The following is a 22,553-nucleotide window of genomic DNA, read 5'->3' on the forward strand; positions in this document are numbered from 1 at the left end:
TCACCTGGCAGGACGAAGTTCCAAATAGAGTAGTCCTAGAACAAGCTGGAATTTTTTGCATGTACAGATTACTGAAACAGCGACGTCTACATTGACTCGGGCACGTCATGAGAATGGCTGATGGTCAGATTCCAAAAGATCTCCTGTATGGAGAATTAGTGCAGGGAAAACGCCCCAGAGGGAGACCACAGCTACGGTTCAAGGATATCTACAAGCAGGATCTGAAGGCCTTAGGAATGGACCTCAACAGATGGGAAATCTTGATATCTGAGTGTTCAGCCTGGAGGCAGGCGGTGCATCATGGCCTCACCCATTTTGAAGAGACCCTTGTCCAGCAGGCTGAGGCAAAGAGGCAGTTCCAAAACCAGCAAAATCAGGGAGCTGGACAGAGGACAGATTGTATTTGCCTTCAGTATGGAAGGGATTGTCTCTCTCAAGTTGGCCTTCTCAGCCACACTAGACGCTGCTCCAAATCCTCCATACAGAGCACATTACCATAGTCTCTCGAGACTGTAGGATGACTAAAATCACTAGTCCTAGACATTTCTGAATGATGTCTCCAAGTGCTGGTGAACGCAAAAGGGCATTTCATCTCCCCTCTCATGACCTTACTATCTCTGCTTGTTCCTTTCTGGACATGATTGAATATGTGTATTCATGCTATACTTACACCTCTAGGTCTTCTGTCCCTTGGACCGCCATGGCCACCCCTTGCATGTGGACTTCAAAGTATTCTCAGAGGCTACTCCTCAATTGTGGTATTTGAGGAATGCTCTAAGAGCATATGGCCATCTGATTCTGAACACCTTTCATCTTCAGATATGCATTAAGCCATTAGAATAACACAGAAAGAGCAGCCTTGTTGCAGAGCATCCTCTGAAATGCAATGCTTTCGTTTCACCACACTTCAAAACTGTAGAACATGTAACAAACAAACAGTGTATCAGGTCATTGTTCCCACAGAAACATCCACAAACAAACAGGGGCAAACACTTGCAAAGATATTCTTCTCTATTATCTCCCTCTCCCACAGCAATGTTTTACTATGTTGACATATTTCACAATCTTACTTCTCGTTCTAACCCTTTGGGTTTTTACTGTGCTACCCTCTTTGATCAGAGGAAGAACACACATCACTTTAAAAAAAGAGGAAGAAGAAGTAACAAGCAATTCCTTGACAGCAACATGGCCCGCAACAATCCTATATTTTCCTGCCATATTGCAATTAGATAGTTGTCAGGATATAGTCATTCATACAAATGCACTAATGGCACAGAAGAAGATGTTGGAACCTTGTTGGCCCCTGGAAAGATCCTTACTATGCTAGCTTTCTAGGTCTACATTCCCAGCACAACCATCTTGTTAGGCATAAGGAAACTGAAGTCATTAAAAAAGAAAGTTGAATGCAGCAGTGGGAAATCAAATTTCCCTCTCTCCAGTTATCCTGCTTGCTTTTGTTATAAATCAGTGTAGTATGCTTTCCTGTATTTCTATCCCCAGACAACTGCAGCATTTGCTTTTAACCTCTGTAAATTAAAACAAGTTTGGAGTGCACTTTGATTTAGTGCTATGCCTCCATTTACTTTTGATTTTGTTTACTCAAGCAATTCCCACTACGTAGCATCAAAGTTTGGTGTTCACAGTTAAGCACTGCTAATCTACATGATGAATATAACAAAGCTTATGAGAGAATCCCAAATGGACAAGCATGATAAGAGATAGGACAAAGCACTTGGCAGGGCTCCAGCAATGCAAGATATTTTTGTACCCGGCCTCTTTAATTACTTGCAGACAAATGATGACTAACGGAAGGGCTTAAACCTATCAGACTCCTCTACAGGCTACGGAGGGTCCCTTCATACACCCAGTTATAAAAAAAAAAGCATGAGGCCAATATTCTCCATTTGTTCAAGTCTAAAAAATTCCACTTCTACCTCTCTGTTGATTCAGTATTTTTTTTCTTTAAGCTTCGTTTTGCTAATATTACCCTTTTTGGTAAACATTTCAAGAAATTCACTCGCTCGTACATAATTACCATGCTGAGGTGTTTCTGATTGCTGATATATAGGGCTCCGTTTGTCTGTCACCATAAGGTAATGAGAGGTACTGTACATCAATATCAGCCACTACTAGAAATGCACGAGGATCTCCCGACAGAAGAGAAACATTACAAACATCCATCCCTGCCAGAAATAATTCCTGAAGTTGAATACATGGAGCCAATAAAGTTTGAATTAAGGCAGACACTTCAGATGTTGATACATTTTTCTCCCCCCACATTGTCTCACATTTTATTTAGATTATTTGAGATCTTCTTGTACACATCAATCAGAAACGGAGATGTACACAGCACTGTACCTATCAGCATATCACTACTTTGAAAATTTTGGATCTAAGTAGCAAAAAGATGGAGGAAGAGAAGCCGAGAAAAACAAGGCTTTCTTTGTGTGTGAGCATTTGTATGTAATGCCTTCCTTTGTCGTGATCAGCAATGGGAAATGAACATAAATTTATTGTAAACATGGAGCATACTTCACCTACCCCCACTTTTCACCTCCATGTTTTTGATGTTCACTTCTCAGAATATTTCACAGTTAAAGTCTATTAGTTGCCTCCACATTCTCATTTCCCTTCCCACTTCCTGTCTATATTGAAGAAAGCTTCCTTTACAAACACTCTTGTGAGATTCCCCCCCCAGCCAAAATGTCCTTTCATTTTCTTCACAGAAATAGCATTATCTGCATACCTTCAGGGTGACCTTGCCTTCAGAAAAGTAGACAGAATGTTCCTGATGCATACTGTTAACTGTGCAGATTTTAAAAGTGTATATAAACTAATGACACCAAACAGACACAATGCAGCATCAGCATTAAAAATACGTATATCTGCACCATACATATATATGAGGCTGATAAACTTTAACTGTCATTGCTCTGTCTTACAGAGTCCAGGGATCTGAAGTTTAGTGAGGCATTTAGAATTCTCTGCTAGAACATGATAGTCCTGTAGTTTATAGGGAAGCACTAGAGCTTTCTAGCAGGACATTCTAGTATCTCATAAAATCACAAGCCCCAGGATTGCTTGGCATAGAGCTATGGCAATTCCAACAGTTTTAGGCTGATACAACTGTGTAGTGCAGATACCTATTAAGAACAGGATGGGGATCACAATTAAAAAAGAAAGAAAAGGTAACAGTTGACTGCCAGTGAGTTCTTACTGAGACATATTCTAAGCTTACTGAGATTTAATTAAACTGTTTGCCCCTTTCTATTAACTTTTCCATCTCCGGTTAAGACAATCATTTAGGCAGCTGCTAGAACAGATAGTCTCCCTTGTTGGTGTAGGAAGTGTGACTTCTGCTGCTTGAAGCAGAAACAAAATGGCGCCTCTTTCTTTCCACATACAGAAGCTGGCTGAAGTGCCAGTGAGATTTATGCCAAGACCGATGGCAGGGCATCCTCCTCCATCCAGTACACCTGTTTGCCTAGAAGGCAGGCCAACTAGCATGCAGAGCTCCAACAAAGGGCAGCATCTAAGGGCCTCAGGAGGAGAACTAGCTGCTGTTCCCAGCCTTTAACCACCCATGCCTTTCACTTGCCTTTTGGTAGGATGTCGCCTCAAAGAAAAACAGAAGGAAATATGGTTACCTTAATCCATCTGATATTTGTATTTCTTTCTCCTGATCTCCTAATACTGATTTGTGCCTCTGCATTCTAGATTAATTAAGTTTCAATTACAAGAGGCAAGTTGAAAATCAAACATTTTCCCACTTCTTTCATATACCTGCCATCTAAGCTTTTCTATTTATGGAAGTTGTCTGCTAATTGAGTTTTGCAATTCATTTTCTGCTTTTGGAAAATGTGCATTTAAAAATAAAATAAATTAAAGTTTCCTTCCAATATACATATGCAACTTCATTACTTTAACTAGAGACATGTAAGAAATCTGCCTCTGATGTGGAATGATCTACAGGGTGGAGTGGAAAGAACATTTGCCTTTGTGTTTGATGTTCAAATTAGATTACAAATTCATACAGCCCCTTTTAAATACAGCCAGATTAAAAGAGAAGATAGAACATAACTTACAGAACAGCTAATGTATGCAGTTTTTTCTATAGTTTGTCACACTTATTTTGAAAAAAAAAATACTTTCAATTAAGAAATGCATTAATTTTTCACCACATTGCCCCTCCAACAGCTTTCAACAAATAAATACACACAACATTTCTCTGTCTTAATTTTGCATGTAAATAATATAAAATTAATTTTAGGTGGTCCAGCTTTGAATAAAACACCAAGGCTGCTTATTAAGATACCTTTTTGTTTGTTGTTTTCAAGTTTGATGGCAAGGATACGTTATAACTCACACTCCAGTTTACAAAGCAAGGGGAAGTTCTGGGGCAGCAGAACCCAATTTAGTAGTCTTGGGACACGAATAGCACGGCAGACATATGCCATTGTGTAATTTCTTCCATATTCACAAATTTACAAATAGAAGACAAGAAGAGCTTAAACACAGCTTAGAGTATGCTGGCTGGGATATTCTGGGAACTGCCCTGAGCAGTTACAAGATAATGTAAGACGTAAGAAAAACTATGCCACATGCAACCAAAGGTCTGTTTAGTTTAGCATTCTGTATTAGGAGTTTTGTGGCACAGTGGTTAAAGTGGTACTGTAGCAAAGACTCTACTCACAACCTGACTTTCGTCTTGGGCTCAGGTAGCCAGCTCAAGGCTGACTCAACCTTCCATCCTTCTGAGGTCGGTAAACGGAGTGAGTACCCAGCTCACTGGAGGGGCAGGATGTGTAGCCTGCATAAATAAATTGTAAACCACCCAGAGAATGCTTTCAGCACTATAGGTGGTTATATAAACAGCACACTTTTGCCACAGTGGCCGGTCAGATACTTACAGAGAGCTCATAAGCAGGACATGAAATGCAACAACAACCGCTTGCAGTCCCCATCAACTGATATGCAGAACCCTGCTGCCTCTGATACTGGACATAATATGCATCCATCCTGAATAGTAACCTTTGGTAACCTTATCTTTCATGGAATAAAAGATTTGTTTTAATCATCTGTGAAATTAAGAAGAGATCCAGAACCCGCACAGTGCATTCAATCAGCTCCCTTTTTTCTCTATTCTTCCTCTTCCATTTTTTTTGTTCAGATCTGCAAACCCATTTCTGTTACTCTGAATAGATGCCGGGATGTCCTTTTCTATAAGCTCTAATGGGTATTTATTAATTTTTAAAATCAACACATTTACTTCCCAACTTTTTCCTAATTATTAACAGCTACTGAAAAAATATCAGCCAGCCAACCATTCTTGGCAACTAACCAAACATCTAGCAAAATAATGGTCAGGCAGAAGCATTAGAATATTATATAACAAAAGGCAAAAGCAGAGAGGGAAGAAAACAAACCCATAATTCTGCTTATGGGTCAGAGCACGTCATTCAGTCCTTCGGTGGTGAGGTTTTCTCTTGGTGAATGGCTCCTTTGGGCAAAAGTTAAAGGTGATACTCAGGTTCTGGCTCTCCCTGATATCTTTCAGGGCATTGGGTCAAGACCTGGTCAAGATTTAAATCTTGACTTTAGACTAATACTGCAGCAGAAAGCGCCTTCACAAAGAGATATTTCTTATCATGAACTAGTATTGCTATTTTGCATTACAGTGGCTTGTTAGCTCATCAAGACTGACAGCAGTCAGCACATAGATTAGCACACATAGATTGCACATAACTGGCGCAGTGATTCAGAACACTGATTGCCTGCGAAATGCTTCGCCCAAAATGAAACTGTTTAGAATCAGGTTCCCAGGTCTTTAAAAAGAAATGCAGGTTCCAGAAGAAAAGTAATATCCGCTTTAGCTTTCAAAATTAAAGAGGGGGAGGAGAACTTTCATTTTTATTTAAAGAGAGAGAGAGAGAAAGATATACAACAAAGGCTTTCTCTGTTGTCATACACAAAGGAGATGAAAATGGCACACAGAAAGCAGATAACACTCAGAAACTAAGAATACGTCAGCATCTAATATCAAAGAGACTACACAGAGATCAGAAGGTAAGACGTTCTTCCCCCCACATCCTGTATCTTTGCTAAGGCTTGCTTAAAATGGGAAACACAGCAGCTCTGTCCTTCTATAAAATGATTATCAGCAGATGAACCCCGATCTGCACAAAAGAAGAGGACATGTTTCAAAGGATGATGGTGGAGATTAAAATCACATAAGAGCCAATAAATTTCCTCAGTTTTGTTTGCAATAACACCAGGGTTTATTAAAATGGAGAGATATTAAAGTAACATTCCTATTTGCACATAGGGGCGCATCAGAAACCCCTGCTGCCAGAGTAGGCCCCATTATGGCAGAAAGCCGAACAAGGCGTTTTGTTTGCTAAGATGATGTAATGAGTAGGTGCTATTCCTTTATTTACAACTGGAAAGATGAGAAGCAACAATCCGTCAAGCATGGCTACTGAATCTTTTGCTCAGAGGGAGCACCATTATGTCACATCTAGGCAAAGAACTTTAGTTAGTCTACAGAGCTACAGAATGCTTAACAATGGTGGGAACAATAAGTTGGGTTGGGAGCCAGTATCTCCTGGCTCTCATCAGCATCTAGTGGCCTCCATATTTTATCTCCCATTATATTTGTGGAAAATAAAATCTGGTAGCCTTTGAGTGCAGACTGGAGCCACACAGCTTGTTACCTCAGTGCTGTCCAGAAAACCTTCTTGCAAGGGGGAATTACTCAGCAGAGACTGAAGGCTACAGGGTGCCATCACTTGAGGAACAAAAGCTTGCACGTGCTGAGTTCCCTCTGGAGGCAGTCCCCAAACCCATGAACAAGACCTATAATAATAAATAATAATCCTGATGAAATTGTTCAACAGTAGTGCTTGATAAGCCAAGTCCTAGGTTTTCTCTTACGATACTCCTGGATATTGTTACTTCAAAGCATGAAAGAATTCTGTCATCGCACCTGACACAACTACTGTACACAATGAATATTCTTCTCAGTTGTAGAAGACAATTGAAAACTGGAAAATGTTAACCTAATGGTGAAGCTGGTAAAATACAAAGAAAGGCAGACTTCATTGTATTTATTTAACCATTATGGTAAATGGAAAGAAAGGAGAAATACAGATAACTGTTGCTTTTAAATATCTGAACATACTGAAGATATGAAGTCCTACCACTGACTCATGGCTTCTGCCTATCATTAATCTTTACTTCTACAGAAGCACTTGTTCTGAACCAGCTAGGAGTGATCTATGTGCTCAATGCTTCCTTCAGATGCACTAGAGGCTGCTGCAGAGGGAGACAAATCCCCACATCTAGCAACTTGGGTTATTTGTGCATTTTTTCAATTCACAATGCATCATGCACAGTAACACATGTGCTCATATGGCTCAATCTCCCTTTTGCCAAAATCTATACCAAACACAAATCACTTTAAAAATATAAACACCTCAACATGTAAATGAATGTTTAGTATCAGGACAATCCAACATCACTGGTTGAACAAAAAGGAAATAGTCCAAAGAATATATATAGAATACTTTTTGTTCACTGGAAGAGACTGAAATCCCACAAAAGGCACTTTATTGCCAAAAGTTGTTCATTGTTTCTGTATTTGCTACTTCTCTTTTTTTCACTTTTGAGAGGCTAAAATGCTTTGGAGATTTCCCCATTTTTTAGCTTGTTCAATGGATCCCCCCACCCCCGAAAAAAAACAACCCAAAATTTAATTAAAACAATGAATAAAACAACAAGCCATAGAGTTACTAATTTTTTCAAAAAATATTTTTAATACTAAGCAATTATTTTTCTTGGAGCTTTGCAGTGAGTTATGCACCCAATTACTATTAAAAAGTAACTTTCTATGCTCATATTCTATTTCAAAGTTATTTCAAGTAACTTTGGGGGGGTCTCTCTAAACTCCACAGTATTTAGGCTCTTTATGCTCTCATTTCCACTTGCTTGAACATCAGCACTTTTTGGGTTATATGGCCATGGCCTGAAAGAATTATGTTCTGTGTGGTATAGCCATGAACTTGACAAAAATAATCAAGCTCCAAAAAAAAAGTCTCAACACCAACTTCTTATGCTTGTTTTCTTAATAAAATCTCTTAAGTTTCTAGCAACCAATTTTGCCAGAAAGTTTTATAATCAGAATCTAAGCTTAATGATGTCTCCTGCTCAGGAATCTTAACTTCAACAAGAGGAATGCAGATTAACTCACTTCATGATTTACTGACCAATAGATTTCTAACGCCAAAAGGAACCATTATAATCCAAGTTTGGCCTGCAGCATAAAAGAGTCCATAGAAATAGTGGGTATAATTACTACGTGAATGCCATAAACTTTCTTTCAGCTTGAGCTGCCTATTGGAAAGACATCCAATCTTGATTTAAGAACTCGGAATGATCGGAAAATCCACTCTAGCTCTTGGTAAATTATTCTACTGGCTAATTAGTTGCACTCTTGAGCATTTGCAAATTCAAATGCCTCTTATTTTGAGCAGAGATTTTCTCATCCATTTTCCTGTGGCAGAACATGTTTTATTCTATTAAAATAACCTGCCCTGTAGCGAGATCTCAGGGTAAGATGCAAGGAGTAATCAGTCGTTTCATAGTCAGATACACTCACCACTGTTAGAAGGGTGTGGCTGGTGCTCCCCCCTCCACTTTATAATCATCTTAGAATTGCAGAACTGGAAGGGACCCTATGGATCATGGAGCCCAGCCCCTTTTGAGGAGGCACAACAGGGAACTGAACTCCCAACCTCTGGCTCTGCAGCCAGATGACCAAACCACAGAGCTATCCAGCAGTTCTACATGTGGAAAGCAACAAGTCTGTAGAAGAGACGTTCTTGCTCAAGTGTAAGTTCAATATGTGAGCAAGAACTGATTTTCCAGGGTTCTTGTGTGAGGGTCCGTTATTCTTCACCTCCCCCGAACCAAATAAAACAGGAGACGTTTTTAAACCAAACAACTTGTCTTCGTGTATTAACTGGGGTAAAGGAATAGAAATGTCCACCAACTTGGGAATAAACTTCTCCTGTGTGAGCAACGGCTCATACAGGGGCACCCAGTCTTCATCAAGCGGGTTGCTTGACCTCGACGCCCATGGGCCAGCCTGAACCCGGGTGGGTTCTTCGGGTTCGAAGTCATCTGGGTCCATGGTCAATAACGGGGTTGTCTCCTCATACCCTGTATATCCCCAGGGTACGTGGTTCTCTGCCCCGGCGGAGTCCCAGGGTCCTGGTAATTACCCAGTTTCTTCAACTCCTCCAGATGCCATAACTTCTTTTCCTCCCTCTCTTTCTCTATTCGCTTCTTCTCCTCAACCAACTTTCGTCGCCACTCTCTGGTTTCCCTTTCTCCCCAGTTAGAGGGCCGAACTGTCATTTTCCTCCTTCTCTTCTCCTCCGCCTCCCTCTTAGTGAGTCGCACCTGTTCCCACTGACCAGTCCAAGGGTCTTGGATGGACACCCATTCCCATCCGCCCTCCTCAGCGTCTCGCCTGCGACTGACCTCCCCCACAGCTCCCTCCTCTGGATCTTTCCATCCTCTTCCCGCCCAAACCTGAGGAGTCTGGGTCGATATAGTTAACCCCCTCATGCCCCGTTCTAAATCCATGGTGTCCACTGCCTGATGTAACATCCGGGATGGGAAAGGCATGGGAGCTGTCTGGGTGCCTACGGAGGCTCTAGGGCGAGACGGCACTCCCAACATCACCTCATGACCCGGGGTGCGGGTATCACATCTTGTTTACACATTGAGCTTCCAGTTGAGCTGGAAGATTTAATCTGAAGACTTGTTGCTTTCTTTCTGTAGAATGCCATAACAGATAGGGGAGGGTCTAGCTGCTATGGTAAAGAAAAATCCCTTTCAGATGTTGCATTGACTTTTCTCAAGCGCCACATTTTTCTCTATTTGTGAATTTAATTTTGCTCAAGGTGCATCTGGGTTCTTCAGACTCCTGAAGCAAGAAGCAAATTCTGCAGGTCAGTCAAAGCAATCAGAAAAGTATATGGGGCCTTAGTGTTTTCTCTTTGTATTGAGTGGTGAGACCAGCTGAAATTGTCTCTATAAAAATCAGTGCAAAGCTAATTGTACTACAGATTTGGAAAGAGCCAGAGCATTAGACTACATTCCTAATTCCCATCCCTATTTTCAGACATGTTACTGAGGCCTTGTGTGGATATTGTCATTATAAAGTTTATTCACTAGGTGGTGCTGGACTTGATTTTATCTGTGCATCATCAGCTATTTCCTGATACTGCTCTGCTCTTTAAGAGAAATAACATGATTAGTTACTTCACAGAAGCTGGGGCACATTCTAGGATTTGCCCATAGAGATTTTAATGATAATCATCGTAACCATAACCATATCCTACTATGTGTATGCAATTTATTAAGAAATATATCTTATAAGTAAAGGTAACAAAATGTCCTCAGGGTTCTCCATTTTTTCTTTCAAGAAATGCTCTGAAACAACTTTGTTTCATACCTACTTCTAAGTGTGAATAGAGTGTAGCCTTCTTACTAGGTGAGATTTCTCCATAAAAAGATTGACCCTGTCATCAGGAAGAAGTTTTAAAAACAACAATACTGCAAATGCCAGAGAGTCTCAACTTTGCTAATCCCATATGCCACATAGATGCCAGGTTAAATAGCCGAGAAGCTAAGAGCAATGGCAAATTTTCCTTGGCTACCACTTGTATAACTAAATTGCTTGAAAGATTTCTCCTTCAGTTATTACTTCAGCTTACAGCCATCACTGCATGTTTGAAGATTAACCTGAACATAAACTCAGCATCATACTGAAAAAAAAAGAAAAGGAAAAAAGGAAGGCTTTATAGCAAAACAACTTTTTTTTTGGACATTTGTTTTGCAGATCTGGATATGTAATCTGGGGGTTTGAAAAGGCCCTGTATAAACCTTGCCAAGGACATACTCATGTTGAGAGGCACTTGAACAAGAAATCCAGGCAAATAAGCAATGGCCTGATGCACTTTCAGTTCATGTTGATTAATGAACTCAAAATTTGTGTTATTTATGTGGCTCTCCACCAAAAGGCATTGCAAGAAGAAAATAATCCAAGTGCCAGCCTGGCCAAAAATAAAAAAATAAAAAAATGGAAGCATATTAAGCCGCTTATAAAGATTACTGCTGTAGCTCCTGGCACAGGCCCTACATCAATTGCCTTTAAAGAAAAGTCAGAGGCTGCCTGAGAAAAGAAAATGGCCTGCTGGCTCCAAGCACGGCACTGGGAGCAAGAACCCAGGGCTGCTTTTATAACTATTTGATAATCAGAGTTACCTGTTCTTGCCCAAGTGGGTCTCTAAATCACCAGCCCCGATACAACCCTAGAAACAAACAACCACAGAGATTCAAGAGCATGAATACCTCTATTAAAGTCTTTTCTCTAACTATGGTAGGTATTATAGCTGTGCACAAATGGCCTTTTGAAATTCTCCACTGTTTGTGGGCAGAGACATTCATTTGAGCTAATTTCTCAGAGGAAGGAGATGTTCTCCCATTGTTTCTCTGGGACAGGACTTACTATTGACGGTGGTTGTAGCACAGCTTTGGTCCTTCTGCCCAATGATTTTCCCTCTGGCCATGCAAGTGGTAACAGCCATAGTAGTGCTAGCAGCCTGGATACCTTTTTCCTTCGTCCACAAAGCCCAAAGTCTAGTGCAGTGCTTCCCAGTGCTTGGACTGCAACTCTTGGGATGCTCCTTCTTAGGAACCTTTAGAATTGCTTTTGGCTACATTTTTGAGCTTGCCATAATGTGAGGAGACACCTGAGGATGCCAGTGCCAGTAGAATGTTCGAAGAGAGTGTTTCAAATGCATTCACCTCCTTATTTATTTATTTATTTATTTTGATTTTTATCCCGCCCATCTGGTATATCACACCACTCCTTCTTGAGGAGGGCACGTTGTGCCTCTGTCACAGACCTACCTAACAGGAAAGTCCTAACAAGAGAGGGATTGTTGTTCTCTTCTGCTTGCCTAAAATTACTTGTCACTCACTGTATGGAGTTTAGTATCTATTTGTTGCACATGGCATAGGAGATTGGAAACAGTAGATCTGAGTTCAAACTGCACACAGAAGCAGCAGAAAATTGGCCCCATTCATCCTCCAGTAAACACTTCTTGAAAAACAATTCAGTTGCTTTGGGTTTGGGTGATGAAAAAAGGAGCCACTTTCTGGGTTGGTATCACTTTGCGAATGGTAATGCAAACAGGTAAGCACAAGAGGGTATCCGTAGACCATCTTGGCTGATGCCATTGGTGTTGTCAACATTCAGGCTGCCCTTTGCCAGGTAAATATTGGCTTCCTTTTTCCTGCTGACAACACAGGCAGCAATACCATTCCCTGGCTTTTTGATTCATGGGAATAGAAGCACAATATCTCACATTCAAAAACAGTATGTCTTTTGAAGAACTGAATTAATATGTAGTCTTGGGCAAGTAACATATTTTCAAACATCAGATGTTTGTTCCAATCCAACAAAAGTGAAGAATATCAACTTGATAACACAGGTGAAGGCAACAAGTTGTGAATTAGGGGGAAATAATAATCAGGCATCTAGCAAAGGGACATTAATTATGAATCCAAAAGCAGCATTCATAATTAATTTTCCTGATGTCCTTACAAACAGGAACAAGCTGAGGCACTGGTTTCACAATGTTTATTTATAAACTGCTAAGTTAATTAACAGTCAGTCATTAGAGGGAGGCTGAAGGAATCTTCTTTGACATCATTCAGTTCTCTCTAAGGAAATATGGTTTGAGATGAATGGGAAAGGATTGCAAGCTTATTTTCTTATATCATGAGCCCCTGCACCTAAGTCTACATTTTTACATTAGGGTTGTCTTTCAGAATTTATGCCAAGAAATGTACCTGCAAACACAACAGTTTTAAGATGAATTTCCCTTCATATTTAACACCAGTTATTCCTCAGTAACAGAAAGAGAACCACCAACACAGTCATCACAGATACTGTACTCCAAACTTGCCTAAGGCAGTCAGTCTTCACCTTCTACGTATGTCTTTTCTTATTTATATTCTCGAAGGCTTTCACGGTCGGGATCCGATGGTTGTTGTGGGTTTTCTGTGCTGATCCCACAGCTATAAATACTCAAGTATCAAACAAACTGCAACAGAGCACAGACAGAGTTCTGACTCCTGTCCTCTGAAGATGCCGGCCACAGAAACTGGCAAAATGTTAGGAAGAAAAACCTTAAGAACATGACCAAACAGTCTGGAAAACCCGCAACAACCATCTTTTCTTATTCTCTCCTAGCTCACATGGATGGCAATGTGGCTCAGTGGCACTGTTTAGGTGCAACAGAGATCACTGTGGTTGCTTGGGTCTACTTTTTAAAGCCATGGAATGTTTTGATGGACCATCAACAAGGAAAAGGGAAAAATGAAATCAGAACTGACTGGAAGTCTGCTTCTAGTACTGAAAACTGCAGGGTGGCAGGGGAGTTGCAAGCTATTCTAAAGGCAAAATACTACACCTAGGAGCTTTCAGGAGTGGTGATTGTTTTTGTTTGTTTTCGGTTTTGCCAGGGGAAAAGAACATTTTTAGTAGGAACTGGAGGCCACAATAGCCTTCTTCATCCCTGTGCTAGAAAGAGGAAGTTCACCACCACTGCTGTCGTCAAGAGGGAGACACTCTCCGCTGAAAGTACAAATTTGCTTCATTGGGGTGCTATTTGACCAATCTTTATCACAAGGCATTCAAGTTGCTTCTGTGAAACATACTAGCTTACATGGTACACTGTATACTGCCCTCACTTCATTGTCTGATTACCGACAAGTTAGACTACTATAATATACTATACTCCTTCAAACACTGGAAATTGCAGTTAGAAAACTAGAAACGACATTTCAAACTCTACACTAGGACTGTGTTATGTTCTGTTACGTGACAAAATAACCAGCCCTCAGTAGCAGCAGCTGATCTTAACACTGTAATTCTTTAAAAACTTAGATTGTGTTAAATGTTTCAGGGTTTGACTATAGTTTTTTGATCAAATTGTCTATGTAATAACGTAGAGGTACCTGATGTAGTTGATACCTTTAAATTCCACTATAGCCAGAATAGTCAGTGGATGAAGAATCAGGGGCTGAGAGTTCAAACTCCCATAGCACCTTCCAGAAGAAGGGCCAGCCAAGATCAGTGTGTGTGTGGCTTATGGGGTACAGGCACTTCCGCCCGCATGGTCTTCTTGGGCAAACTGCACATTCCTGGAGTGCCATCAGGAGAAGGGGCTGGTAAAGCACCTCTGAGCACTTTATACCTAGAAAATCCTGGAAAGGATCACTTGACAACATACGATTAAATTCGAATAGACCAGATGGGCGGGATATAAATCAAATCAAATCAAATCAATCAATCACTCAATTCCAGTGTTCTACATACTTGAAGGGTGTATGTCCAGAACCCAGAAATTCATCTGAATCTGCAAAGACAGTTGTCCTTGTTTACAAATCTGCTGTGATATGATAACTGAAAGGATATCACAGTTGCAACCTTTAAGATTATATCCTCAGTGCAGAATCAAGCAAGTGTAGAATTTGGTGAAGCAGAAAAAAAAAAGGCCTTTGTTCAAAACTAAAGCAGCACATCCGTGTATGGAAGAAGTGCAGCCTGTTACCAACCATGTAAATTTCTTGTTGAATAATTGTTCCAATTTTAAAATATAAGTCATTTTTCTCCCTATTAGAGAGCCTGGGGGACAAGAGTCTTTTGAAATATCTGAGATGGTAAAATTTAAAAATTAGCTACTGAGCATGAAGTATGCAATAATTGCTCTTCATAACATTTTTATTGCCTCCACATTTTATGAATTATCACCCTAAATTCCACTGTGCCATTAGGATGAAAAAACGGTATCAATAAAGTATGTGTGATTGATGCTAAGATTTTATCACTTAAAGACTATGAAAACCAGAGGCATGCCGAAGTGAAACTATTTTTCATGACATTTTTTCTCTATTCATTCATTCAGAGTAATAACGATACCCACACATTTCATTTATCAAGGAGCATCAGAACTGCGGTTATGTCTGCATCTAAATGCATGCATCTAGCCATTTCCATGACAGTATGAGCACACTTAGAATTTAAGGAGGAACTGTGATTCTGGCTCAGATATGTTTATCTTTTGTAAGTTCTCAGAAATCTGAATCTCGGGGAGGAGTTGTAAACTCATTTTTAAATTTTCCTTGCATGTTCTCCTTTTCAATACATTACAAAGTAGGGGATTTTCTCATTACTGAGAAGCTTATACATCACTTTCAAATCCACAAGGGCATAACAAAATTAGAAACCTCCCTATTTACCTGATGTCTGCTGAAATATATAAATCCCTATAAATACCTTGTAATTTCAGTTTGTCACCCAGTTTTATGGTTCAATCTCACTAGAAGAGGTCTTCACCAAATAATTCCTTATAAATTGTTAGTCCAATTTACTAAAGTTTATTAATTACACATAAAACTAAGTGCTGAATCTAATTTTAGCACTTCAGAGTAAATCCATTTACATCAATAGGCTTTAAGTTAGCTGTGACTAACAATTCTAACTCATTTCAATCTATCTACTTAAAGTAGGACTAGTATTAGATTTAACTTCCAAGTACGTCAGCTTGGTCTGTAGGGAAAAATCCGAACTCAATGATTAGCCAATGGCTTGAACCTGATTGGTACTCTCAACTAGAATGGATCTACAGAATCAATTGTTGAATAATGCATAACCATTTATGTAAAAACAGTTGATTAATTTGGTTTACTATAGCCTGGATTGCTAATTCGATTGAGGCTATTCTCTTTATAAGTAGATCATATTTTATTTGACTGCCAAATTTGAGTTATGTTGGGAATTTATATTTTCAAAAAGGAGTTTTTCAGCTATTCCCATGCTTCTTGTTCCTGACAGCCAGAGGTGTAACAACACCTAGGGGCCTAATCTTTTCAAGATGACATTTTCTCTTGCTTCCCACCTTAACCTAGTTACCATGCAGATTCATGGCTTCAATGGCAGGTTGGACTCTATCCCTCCCCCACTGTGTAGCATCTTTCCTGGTGAAGAGATAAGTAGATTTCAGGAGCTTGCACCCATAACGAAAATATTGCCTGACCATAGATGTTATTGTAAGTGATATTGTTTTATGCACATGCTCTTAATTACTGTATATTGGTTACTGCCCACATTTATACTATTGCAATTTTAAAAAAAGTAAAATAAATTAGTTGAAGATGAGACGACTCAGACTAAAAATATATATATCCATCCCTCTCAATGTGCCACCCTAACACCCTGAACATTTCAGATATCATTTGATTTTGTATAGAATCAAGCTTAGTTGGTATCTGGGCAAGAAAAGATTAATACAAGAGATTTCCAGGCAGCACTAGGAAAGAACCCTAGCTGAAACCACAGATGACACTTGTTCCCAGTTAGAACTGATAAGGTTAGATGACCACAAGATCTGACCTTGTATAAATGAGTTCTGTATGCTCCTAATATCATTTCAGAAGAAGCTAAACTTTTTTTTAATCTCCAAGGAGAGTAGAAAACAGTGATAACCAGAAACTGATCTCCTCACTGGTAGGTTATGCATCAAATGTACCAATGCATGATGCTTATGCACCCTTTTAGTGCCCCGTTGAATACAAACTATTTCTGGATTAAAGTATTTAAATACAGGAAGATTTATATACTAATGAGCAAACAACAGTATTGGCATTAGTAACCTAGGCAGTGGAAGACAGGAGGGCCTGGCGTGCTCTGGTCCATGGGGTTACGAAGAGTCGGACACGACTTAATGACTAAACAACAAAAACCTGAGGCAGCTAATGGACTAGACGTGGCCGAACTTTGTACTGTACTGTCTTTCCACTTAGGAAGAGGAAACCAGAAATCATATTGACATGCTCTAATGGCAAATATCTATGAAAACTGTTTATGAAAAATAATTGTGAGTCAATATGTTACTCCAATTTTATCATGGATATTCATTAAAAAAACAGGCATATGGGAGAAATGTTAAGACACAGCCAACATGAAATCCAGTGCCAAATTTGTTTCAATTATTTATCTCAATGGCAAAAAAGCCAACAAGTCAAACACCCACAAGACATATTAACATCACAAACAGCTATCCAAATACAAGCCAGCAAAAGGAGCCCATCATTATTATATAGACATCTATCAATCTTGTCTTTTAATAATGAACATTTAAATGCATAGATCTTTGGGCTACACTTAATAAAGCTTTTTTTTTAAAAAAAAAAACAGAAATACTATAGGGGTTTGATCTTTTTTTAAAAAAACACCCAGTGGATTAGGATCTGGCAAAAATTCTGTTCTTCAATGTAACTGCTCTTTTTATAAAATAACCAATAAAAGAAATCCCCCTTTGTCTGTTCTGAAAGCCCAAGCCCACCTCAATGTATGCTTGAAGCACTTCATGACGGAATAGCTCATGAATATATCGCAAATACAATTTGTTGTAAGCAATGACAGCAATTACTTGTTCAGCAACAATGTTGTCTGGCTCCAGGGCGGAGTAGAGTTAGGGGAAAGGAAACAGATACAGATATTCAGAACATATAAAAAAGTCATCTTCCCTCCAAGATCCAGAAATGAATTTGGAAAAAATCAGCTTAGCACCTGTCTAATAATCTCAAAAACAGAATTAAGTTATTTCAATTTACATCAATCATCTATGACCACATCTATGATGGTGCAAGACGACACTCAAAGTTCCAGGAATTCAGCTTCCTCATTGCAAAAATCAAATAATATACAGTACTACAATGGTCCAATTGAACAATCAAACAATTTGATGTAAACTCCTGAACACATATATATCTTGCACTGGAAAAGATGGGTGAAACAAGTGGCAGAGAGCAAGTAATCAAGCCAGGATTACCTGACATGTACAGCACTGCACACTGCTTTGATGCCATTTCCCAAACAGCATCCTATAGGCCTTGTCCTGTCTTTTTCTTTTTATTTGCCCCAAGTATCACAAACGTTTTAATCTCTCTCTCCTCAAGTAACACAACACAGTTTTCAAGGCTTATCTGGGAGCAATTTCATTTACTTTTTGTTCCATCCTTAAAATTGTTAAGAGGAGTTACAATTCATTATTCCTTGCTTTCAGTTATGTTGTCAAGATCACAGATTTGCCCTTAAATACACCTGCAACCTTCTATTGTCCTCACAAAAATAGTGTAGTAAAACCACAGTAAAAGAGAAAAAAAAGTAAAGACATTTCTACAGTTCCAAATTTTTCGGGAACTAATACATACAATTCATCATTCCATACCATTGAAGCTATGGATGAGAACTAGAATCTCCATATATTTATCAGCTTTAACCACTGTAGTATGAATAACAAAATAATGATTTCATTATTTTAAAATTTCAAACATTATGGGAACATAGCCTCTGTTAAGCTGTATCTTGACTCAAAGAGAAACCAGGCATAAACCTTTGAACAACTGGGGTTGCATAACTGAAAGAGCTACACTTGAACTTTCTGCTCTGACGGAAAGCCACAGACTCATCTTGTGCCATCACCAGAATCTAAGAATTACTGTTTCCCTGATCTGACAAATAGCAACACCCATTAATGCTCTAACTTAAAATATCCAGCTCAGTAAAAAAATTTATGCTTTAAGATATATTTCATAAACCTGTATTCCATTGAAGGAACTGAGATGTGGAAGGGATGTTTCAACAAGAGAGGAAAACATCCATCCCAAGTACTGAGACAAAATAGCAGCCCATCCCTTTCAACAAACATTCAACGAGTTCAGAACTATTTTTGTAGAAAAATTGCCAAGTTCCTGCAAAAACTTTCAGCATACAGTGGCTTTTAGAAGATCGATATTCATCAAAATGCACAACTGACAATCATTGTCCTGCCTTCTCTGTCTTCTGATAGAATATTTGCCTATAATAAGGAGCCTGCATATATAGACCAAACCTAACGGTTATAATCAATTTGTGTATGTGATCACCCATGAACATTTATGCTAGGACATAGTTTTACCATACAGGAAACATTAGTAGGGAAGTTTGGCTCCAAGAAGTTAATACAGTATTGAACATTCCCCACAATAGACTATGGATGACCTTGACGATGGCCCAGTTTCATCATGGGCAAAACACTTGATTTTTATTTAACAGTAAATGCCAGCTTTGCTCTGAGGTCAAATAACCGGTTTGCCAGCTACCACATTTCAGAATAAACACAATGTGCTTCAAAATGAACCTGACTGTACCATCAAATTGACCAGATAGGCGGGGTATAAATTAAATAAATAAATAAATAAATAAATAAATAAAATCTAGTTGACAGAAAACATTCTCGAGTGGATAAAGTGACTGTTGGCACCAGATCAGCAGCAGCTGTCGATACAAGCATATGAGAAACACCCTCTCATGGAAAATGTCCTATTCAGCTGCAACCTGTTGTAATGGTTGTGATCATCCAGAAATTAGGATGCATGGGTGGGGGGAGGAGAGTCCGGAATCAATCATAACATGATCATACATTAGACATTCATGAACAATACATTTTTAAATGCTGTCCATAAATATTACTTTATGCAGTAATTTAGAAATAAACTCCCAGCATTACTTGTCCCCTATTATACTTTCAAATTTCGTCACATGTAGTTGCAATCAAATGCAACAAACAAACAAAAAAACAAACACCACTATGTTTTGAACAGAAGACAATGGGGCAGTTCAATCATGGCCTGACAAACTCCCTAGGTGCCTGACCTTTAGGGCTTCTATCATAATTTCCTCAAAGTGGTTTAACTATTGCACTTGAAATGGGAAAATGTGGCTTAATTCATTTCACTCAAGAAGGTGAAGCTGTAAAGCACATAAAGAGCAAAAAATAATAAATCACATAAAATTCAGAAAACTAGAATATTTTAGTTACATAATGAGGAACAAATAGTAGATTTCTTACAGTGTATGATCCACGGGAAAATAAAGTGCAGAAAAGAAGTGCAGAAAGGAAAAGGCTCTTGTAGCAGACAAACCTGAGAGACTGGTTTGGGTGCACCACATTGCTATTTGCTGATCCAGAATGTCAATAGCCATGGTGATGTACACTTCCAAAACACAGATGGAGAGAGAGGTGAAGGAGAAAGGGAATGCCAGCAGTGGTAGTGGCAGCACAAAATCAATAGGGTAGGACACCAAGAACTATGCCCCCTGGCCACTTTGCTCATTTTTCACATTTTGCATAGTTAAATGACAATGTATACTGTACCTTAATTCCAGAAATCATCAGCCCAGAACATTGGCCAGTATCCTGTTCAAAATTTACCTGCACAGAACTCCAGCTGCAGAAGCTGAGACAATCAACTAGTCTGCTGGTGGTTACGAGCCTAGATGTGTTTGAATGGCATCTCATCACATTATTGCAGCACTTTTCACAGTTGGAGTTTCATATGTGCAGAAATACTGAACAGGATACTTGTTCCATAAATTCTCTCAATAGCCTCCCAAAGAAACTTGTTAATAGTACAGTGGGGTCTTGACTTGAGAACTTAATCCATATTGGAAGGCGGTTCTCAAGTCAAAAAGTCTGTAAGTCAAGTCTCCATTGACCTACAGTGCATTGAAAACCGATTAATCCCGTAACAGGCCGTTTTTGTTCCATTTTGGTTTTTTTTTCTGGTCTGTAAGTCAAATCTCAGTCTGCAAGTCAAACCTAAATTTTGCGGCCAGAGAAGTCTGTAACTCAAAAGGTCTGTAAGTCAAGCCGTCTGTAAGTCAAGGGTCCACTGTTACTTTATAACTCAATATTTCCATGAAGACATGAGATTTTTTTTAAAAAAAAGATACATATAAACATTTTTAATAACCAGTGTTTGCAAAGTATGTCTGTATGAAATATCTTTATTCCACAGAACCTTACTGTATACACTTTATTAAAAATTCAAAATGTATGTGAAAAAACCTCAGTAATTTTAATAGGATCGCAATTGTTCTGGGACTCACAAAATTGGCAGCTATAGATTCACAGTCAGCATCTTATTTTCCTTGGTACAATTGACGGTATTTTATTTTAAGAAAAACATTTTAGGATTTTTAAATTTATTCATTTATTTTTGCTATAAGAAGATGAGTCATTTCTTTAAATGGCTTAGAGTAAATATCTTCCACACCATAAGGTCAGTTCACCCATCAGCATGAACACCATGAAATTAAGACCACCACCACCACCGGAGTAAAACACTAACACTTTATTAAAAATTAAAAATTTATTGCAAATTATACTTTGCTTCTCTCCTTTCTTCATTTTTACATGATTTATTGATATCCATGATTTTTTCACAAATGTATTTGTTGACTTTGGAGAGTCTCTGTGCAATTTCAGTTTCATCCACAGTTTCTTGTGCTATCCTGTCATACAAACATTCTGGAACGAAGAAAAAGAACATTTAGAAGGATGTCTTGCTAAAATTTAAATAAAACAAGCAGGATACAGCAAGGTAACAGACACAGAGAAATAGCTTCATTTTTGGACAGAATTTTAAAAAATGAACAGAAGATTCCATGAACAGCAAATGCTGCACAGAACACCATGCTAAAAGCTACGTGCAGGACAGCTAATTTTGCGCATGTGCAGCTGTTCATCATGAACTGGACTGCACCAGACTGGCCAATTTTCAGCTAAGATTTTATGTTGCATCACAAAATGTCTCTGCTATTCTGAAGCAGAAGCCACAGACTGTGACCTGAACTACGCATGTGGGCTACAGCTCTTTAAGAACACTTATAAAGGAATTGGCCATATTCTTCTGGGGCAAACTCCACAAAACACAGAATAAATGCTGAGTAAAATTTGCTTATGACAGCACTGAAAGGGCCTGAGTTTAGCATTCTTTGTCACTGCCACCTGATCACAGATGAGCGATCACATTAGGAAGCTCTATGTCCTCGTTATCTCCGTGCTTCCTTTCTGCTGATGATAGGTTTAGCAGCCTTACCATTTTTTAATGTAATTTTTACTACTCTGACTAAAGTCCTAGGGAAGGGACTGTTAAATAAATATATGATCATTCAACTACATATTTCTGTGAGACACCAATATTTATCTATTTTATTTATATATCCCCCTTTCTTCATGAACTGGGACCCAAGAAATCTGGCACCTCCTCCAATGGTTAGGTAAAGGTTAAAGAGCAAACCTAAAACACTGAGGTGCGTAATAGCAGAGTTGTAGCCAAAAACATGGGTTATGCCAGTTAACACAACTCATTGGAAAGAAGGAAGGTATGGTAGAAAGAGCTCACACTTCCTTCCAGACTAAGCAGTGGCACCTCGAGTATACACGGATATGCACAATTAATAACAGCTATCTTGAAAGAATGTATGAGGTAATCCAGAAATCAGCGACACTGCAATGTTTGATTTTGACTTACGAAAGACCAGGCCAGACATATTACGGTTAGTGTCTTAGCATTAGATATAA

General features: G+C 39.0%; 1 protein-coding gene across 7 annotated transcripts in view; it reads right to left on the reverse strand.

The window, feature by feature from the left end:
- The window catches only part of LOC110076152 (BEN domain-containing protein 5), a 1,026,237-nt gene that overhangs the window by 400,270 nt on the left and 603,414 nt on the right, over positions 1-22,553 (reverse strand). For 6 of the 7 annotated variants that reach the window (XM_020788090.3, XM_072997602.2, XM_072997603.1 and 3 more), the window contains one exon: positions 21,307-21,497. The exons of the other annotated variant lie outside the window; for it this stretch is intronic. In XM_020788090.3, the coding sequence (XP_020643749.1) occupies positions 21,340-21,497 (158 nt within the window). In that variant the 3' untranslated portion in view covers positions 21,307-21,339. Of the gene's footprint in view, positions 1-21,306; positions 21,498-22,553 lie in introns of those variants that run through there. 7 annotated transcript variants of the gene reach the window in all.

Source organism: Pogona vitticeps, chromosome 4 (genome assembly GCF_051106095.1).
Source record: "Pogona vitticeps strain Pit_001003342236 chromosome 4, PviZW2.1, whole genome shotgun sequence".
Lineage (NCBI taxonomy): Eukaryota > Metazoa > Chordata > Lepidosauria > Squamata > Agamidae > Pogona > Pogona vitticeps.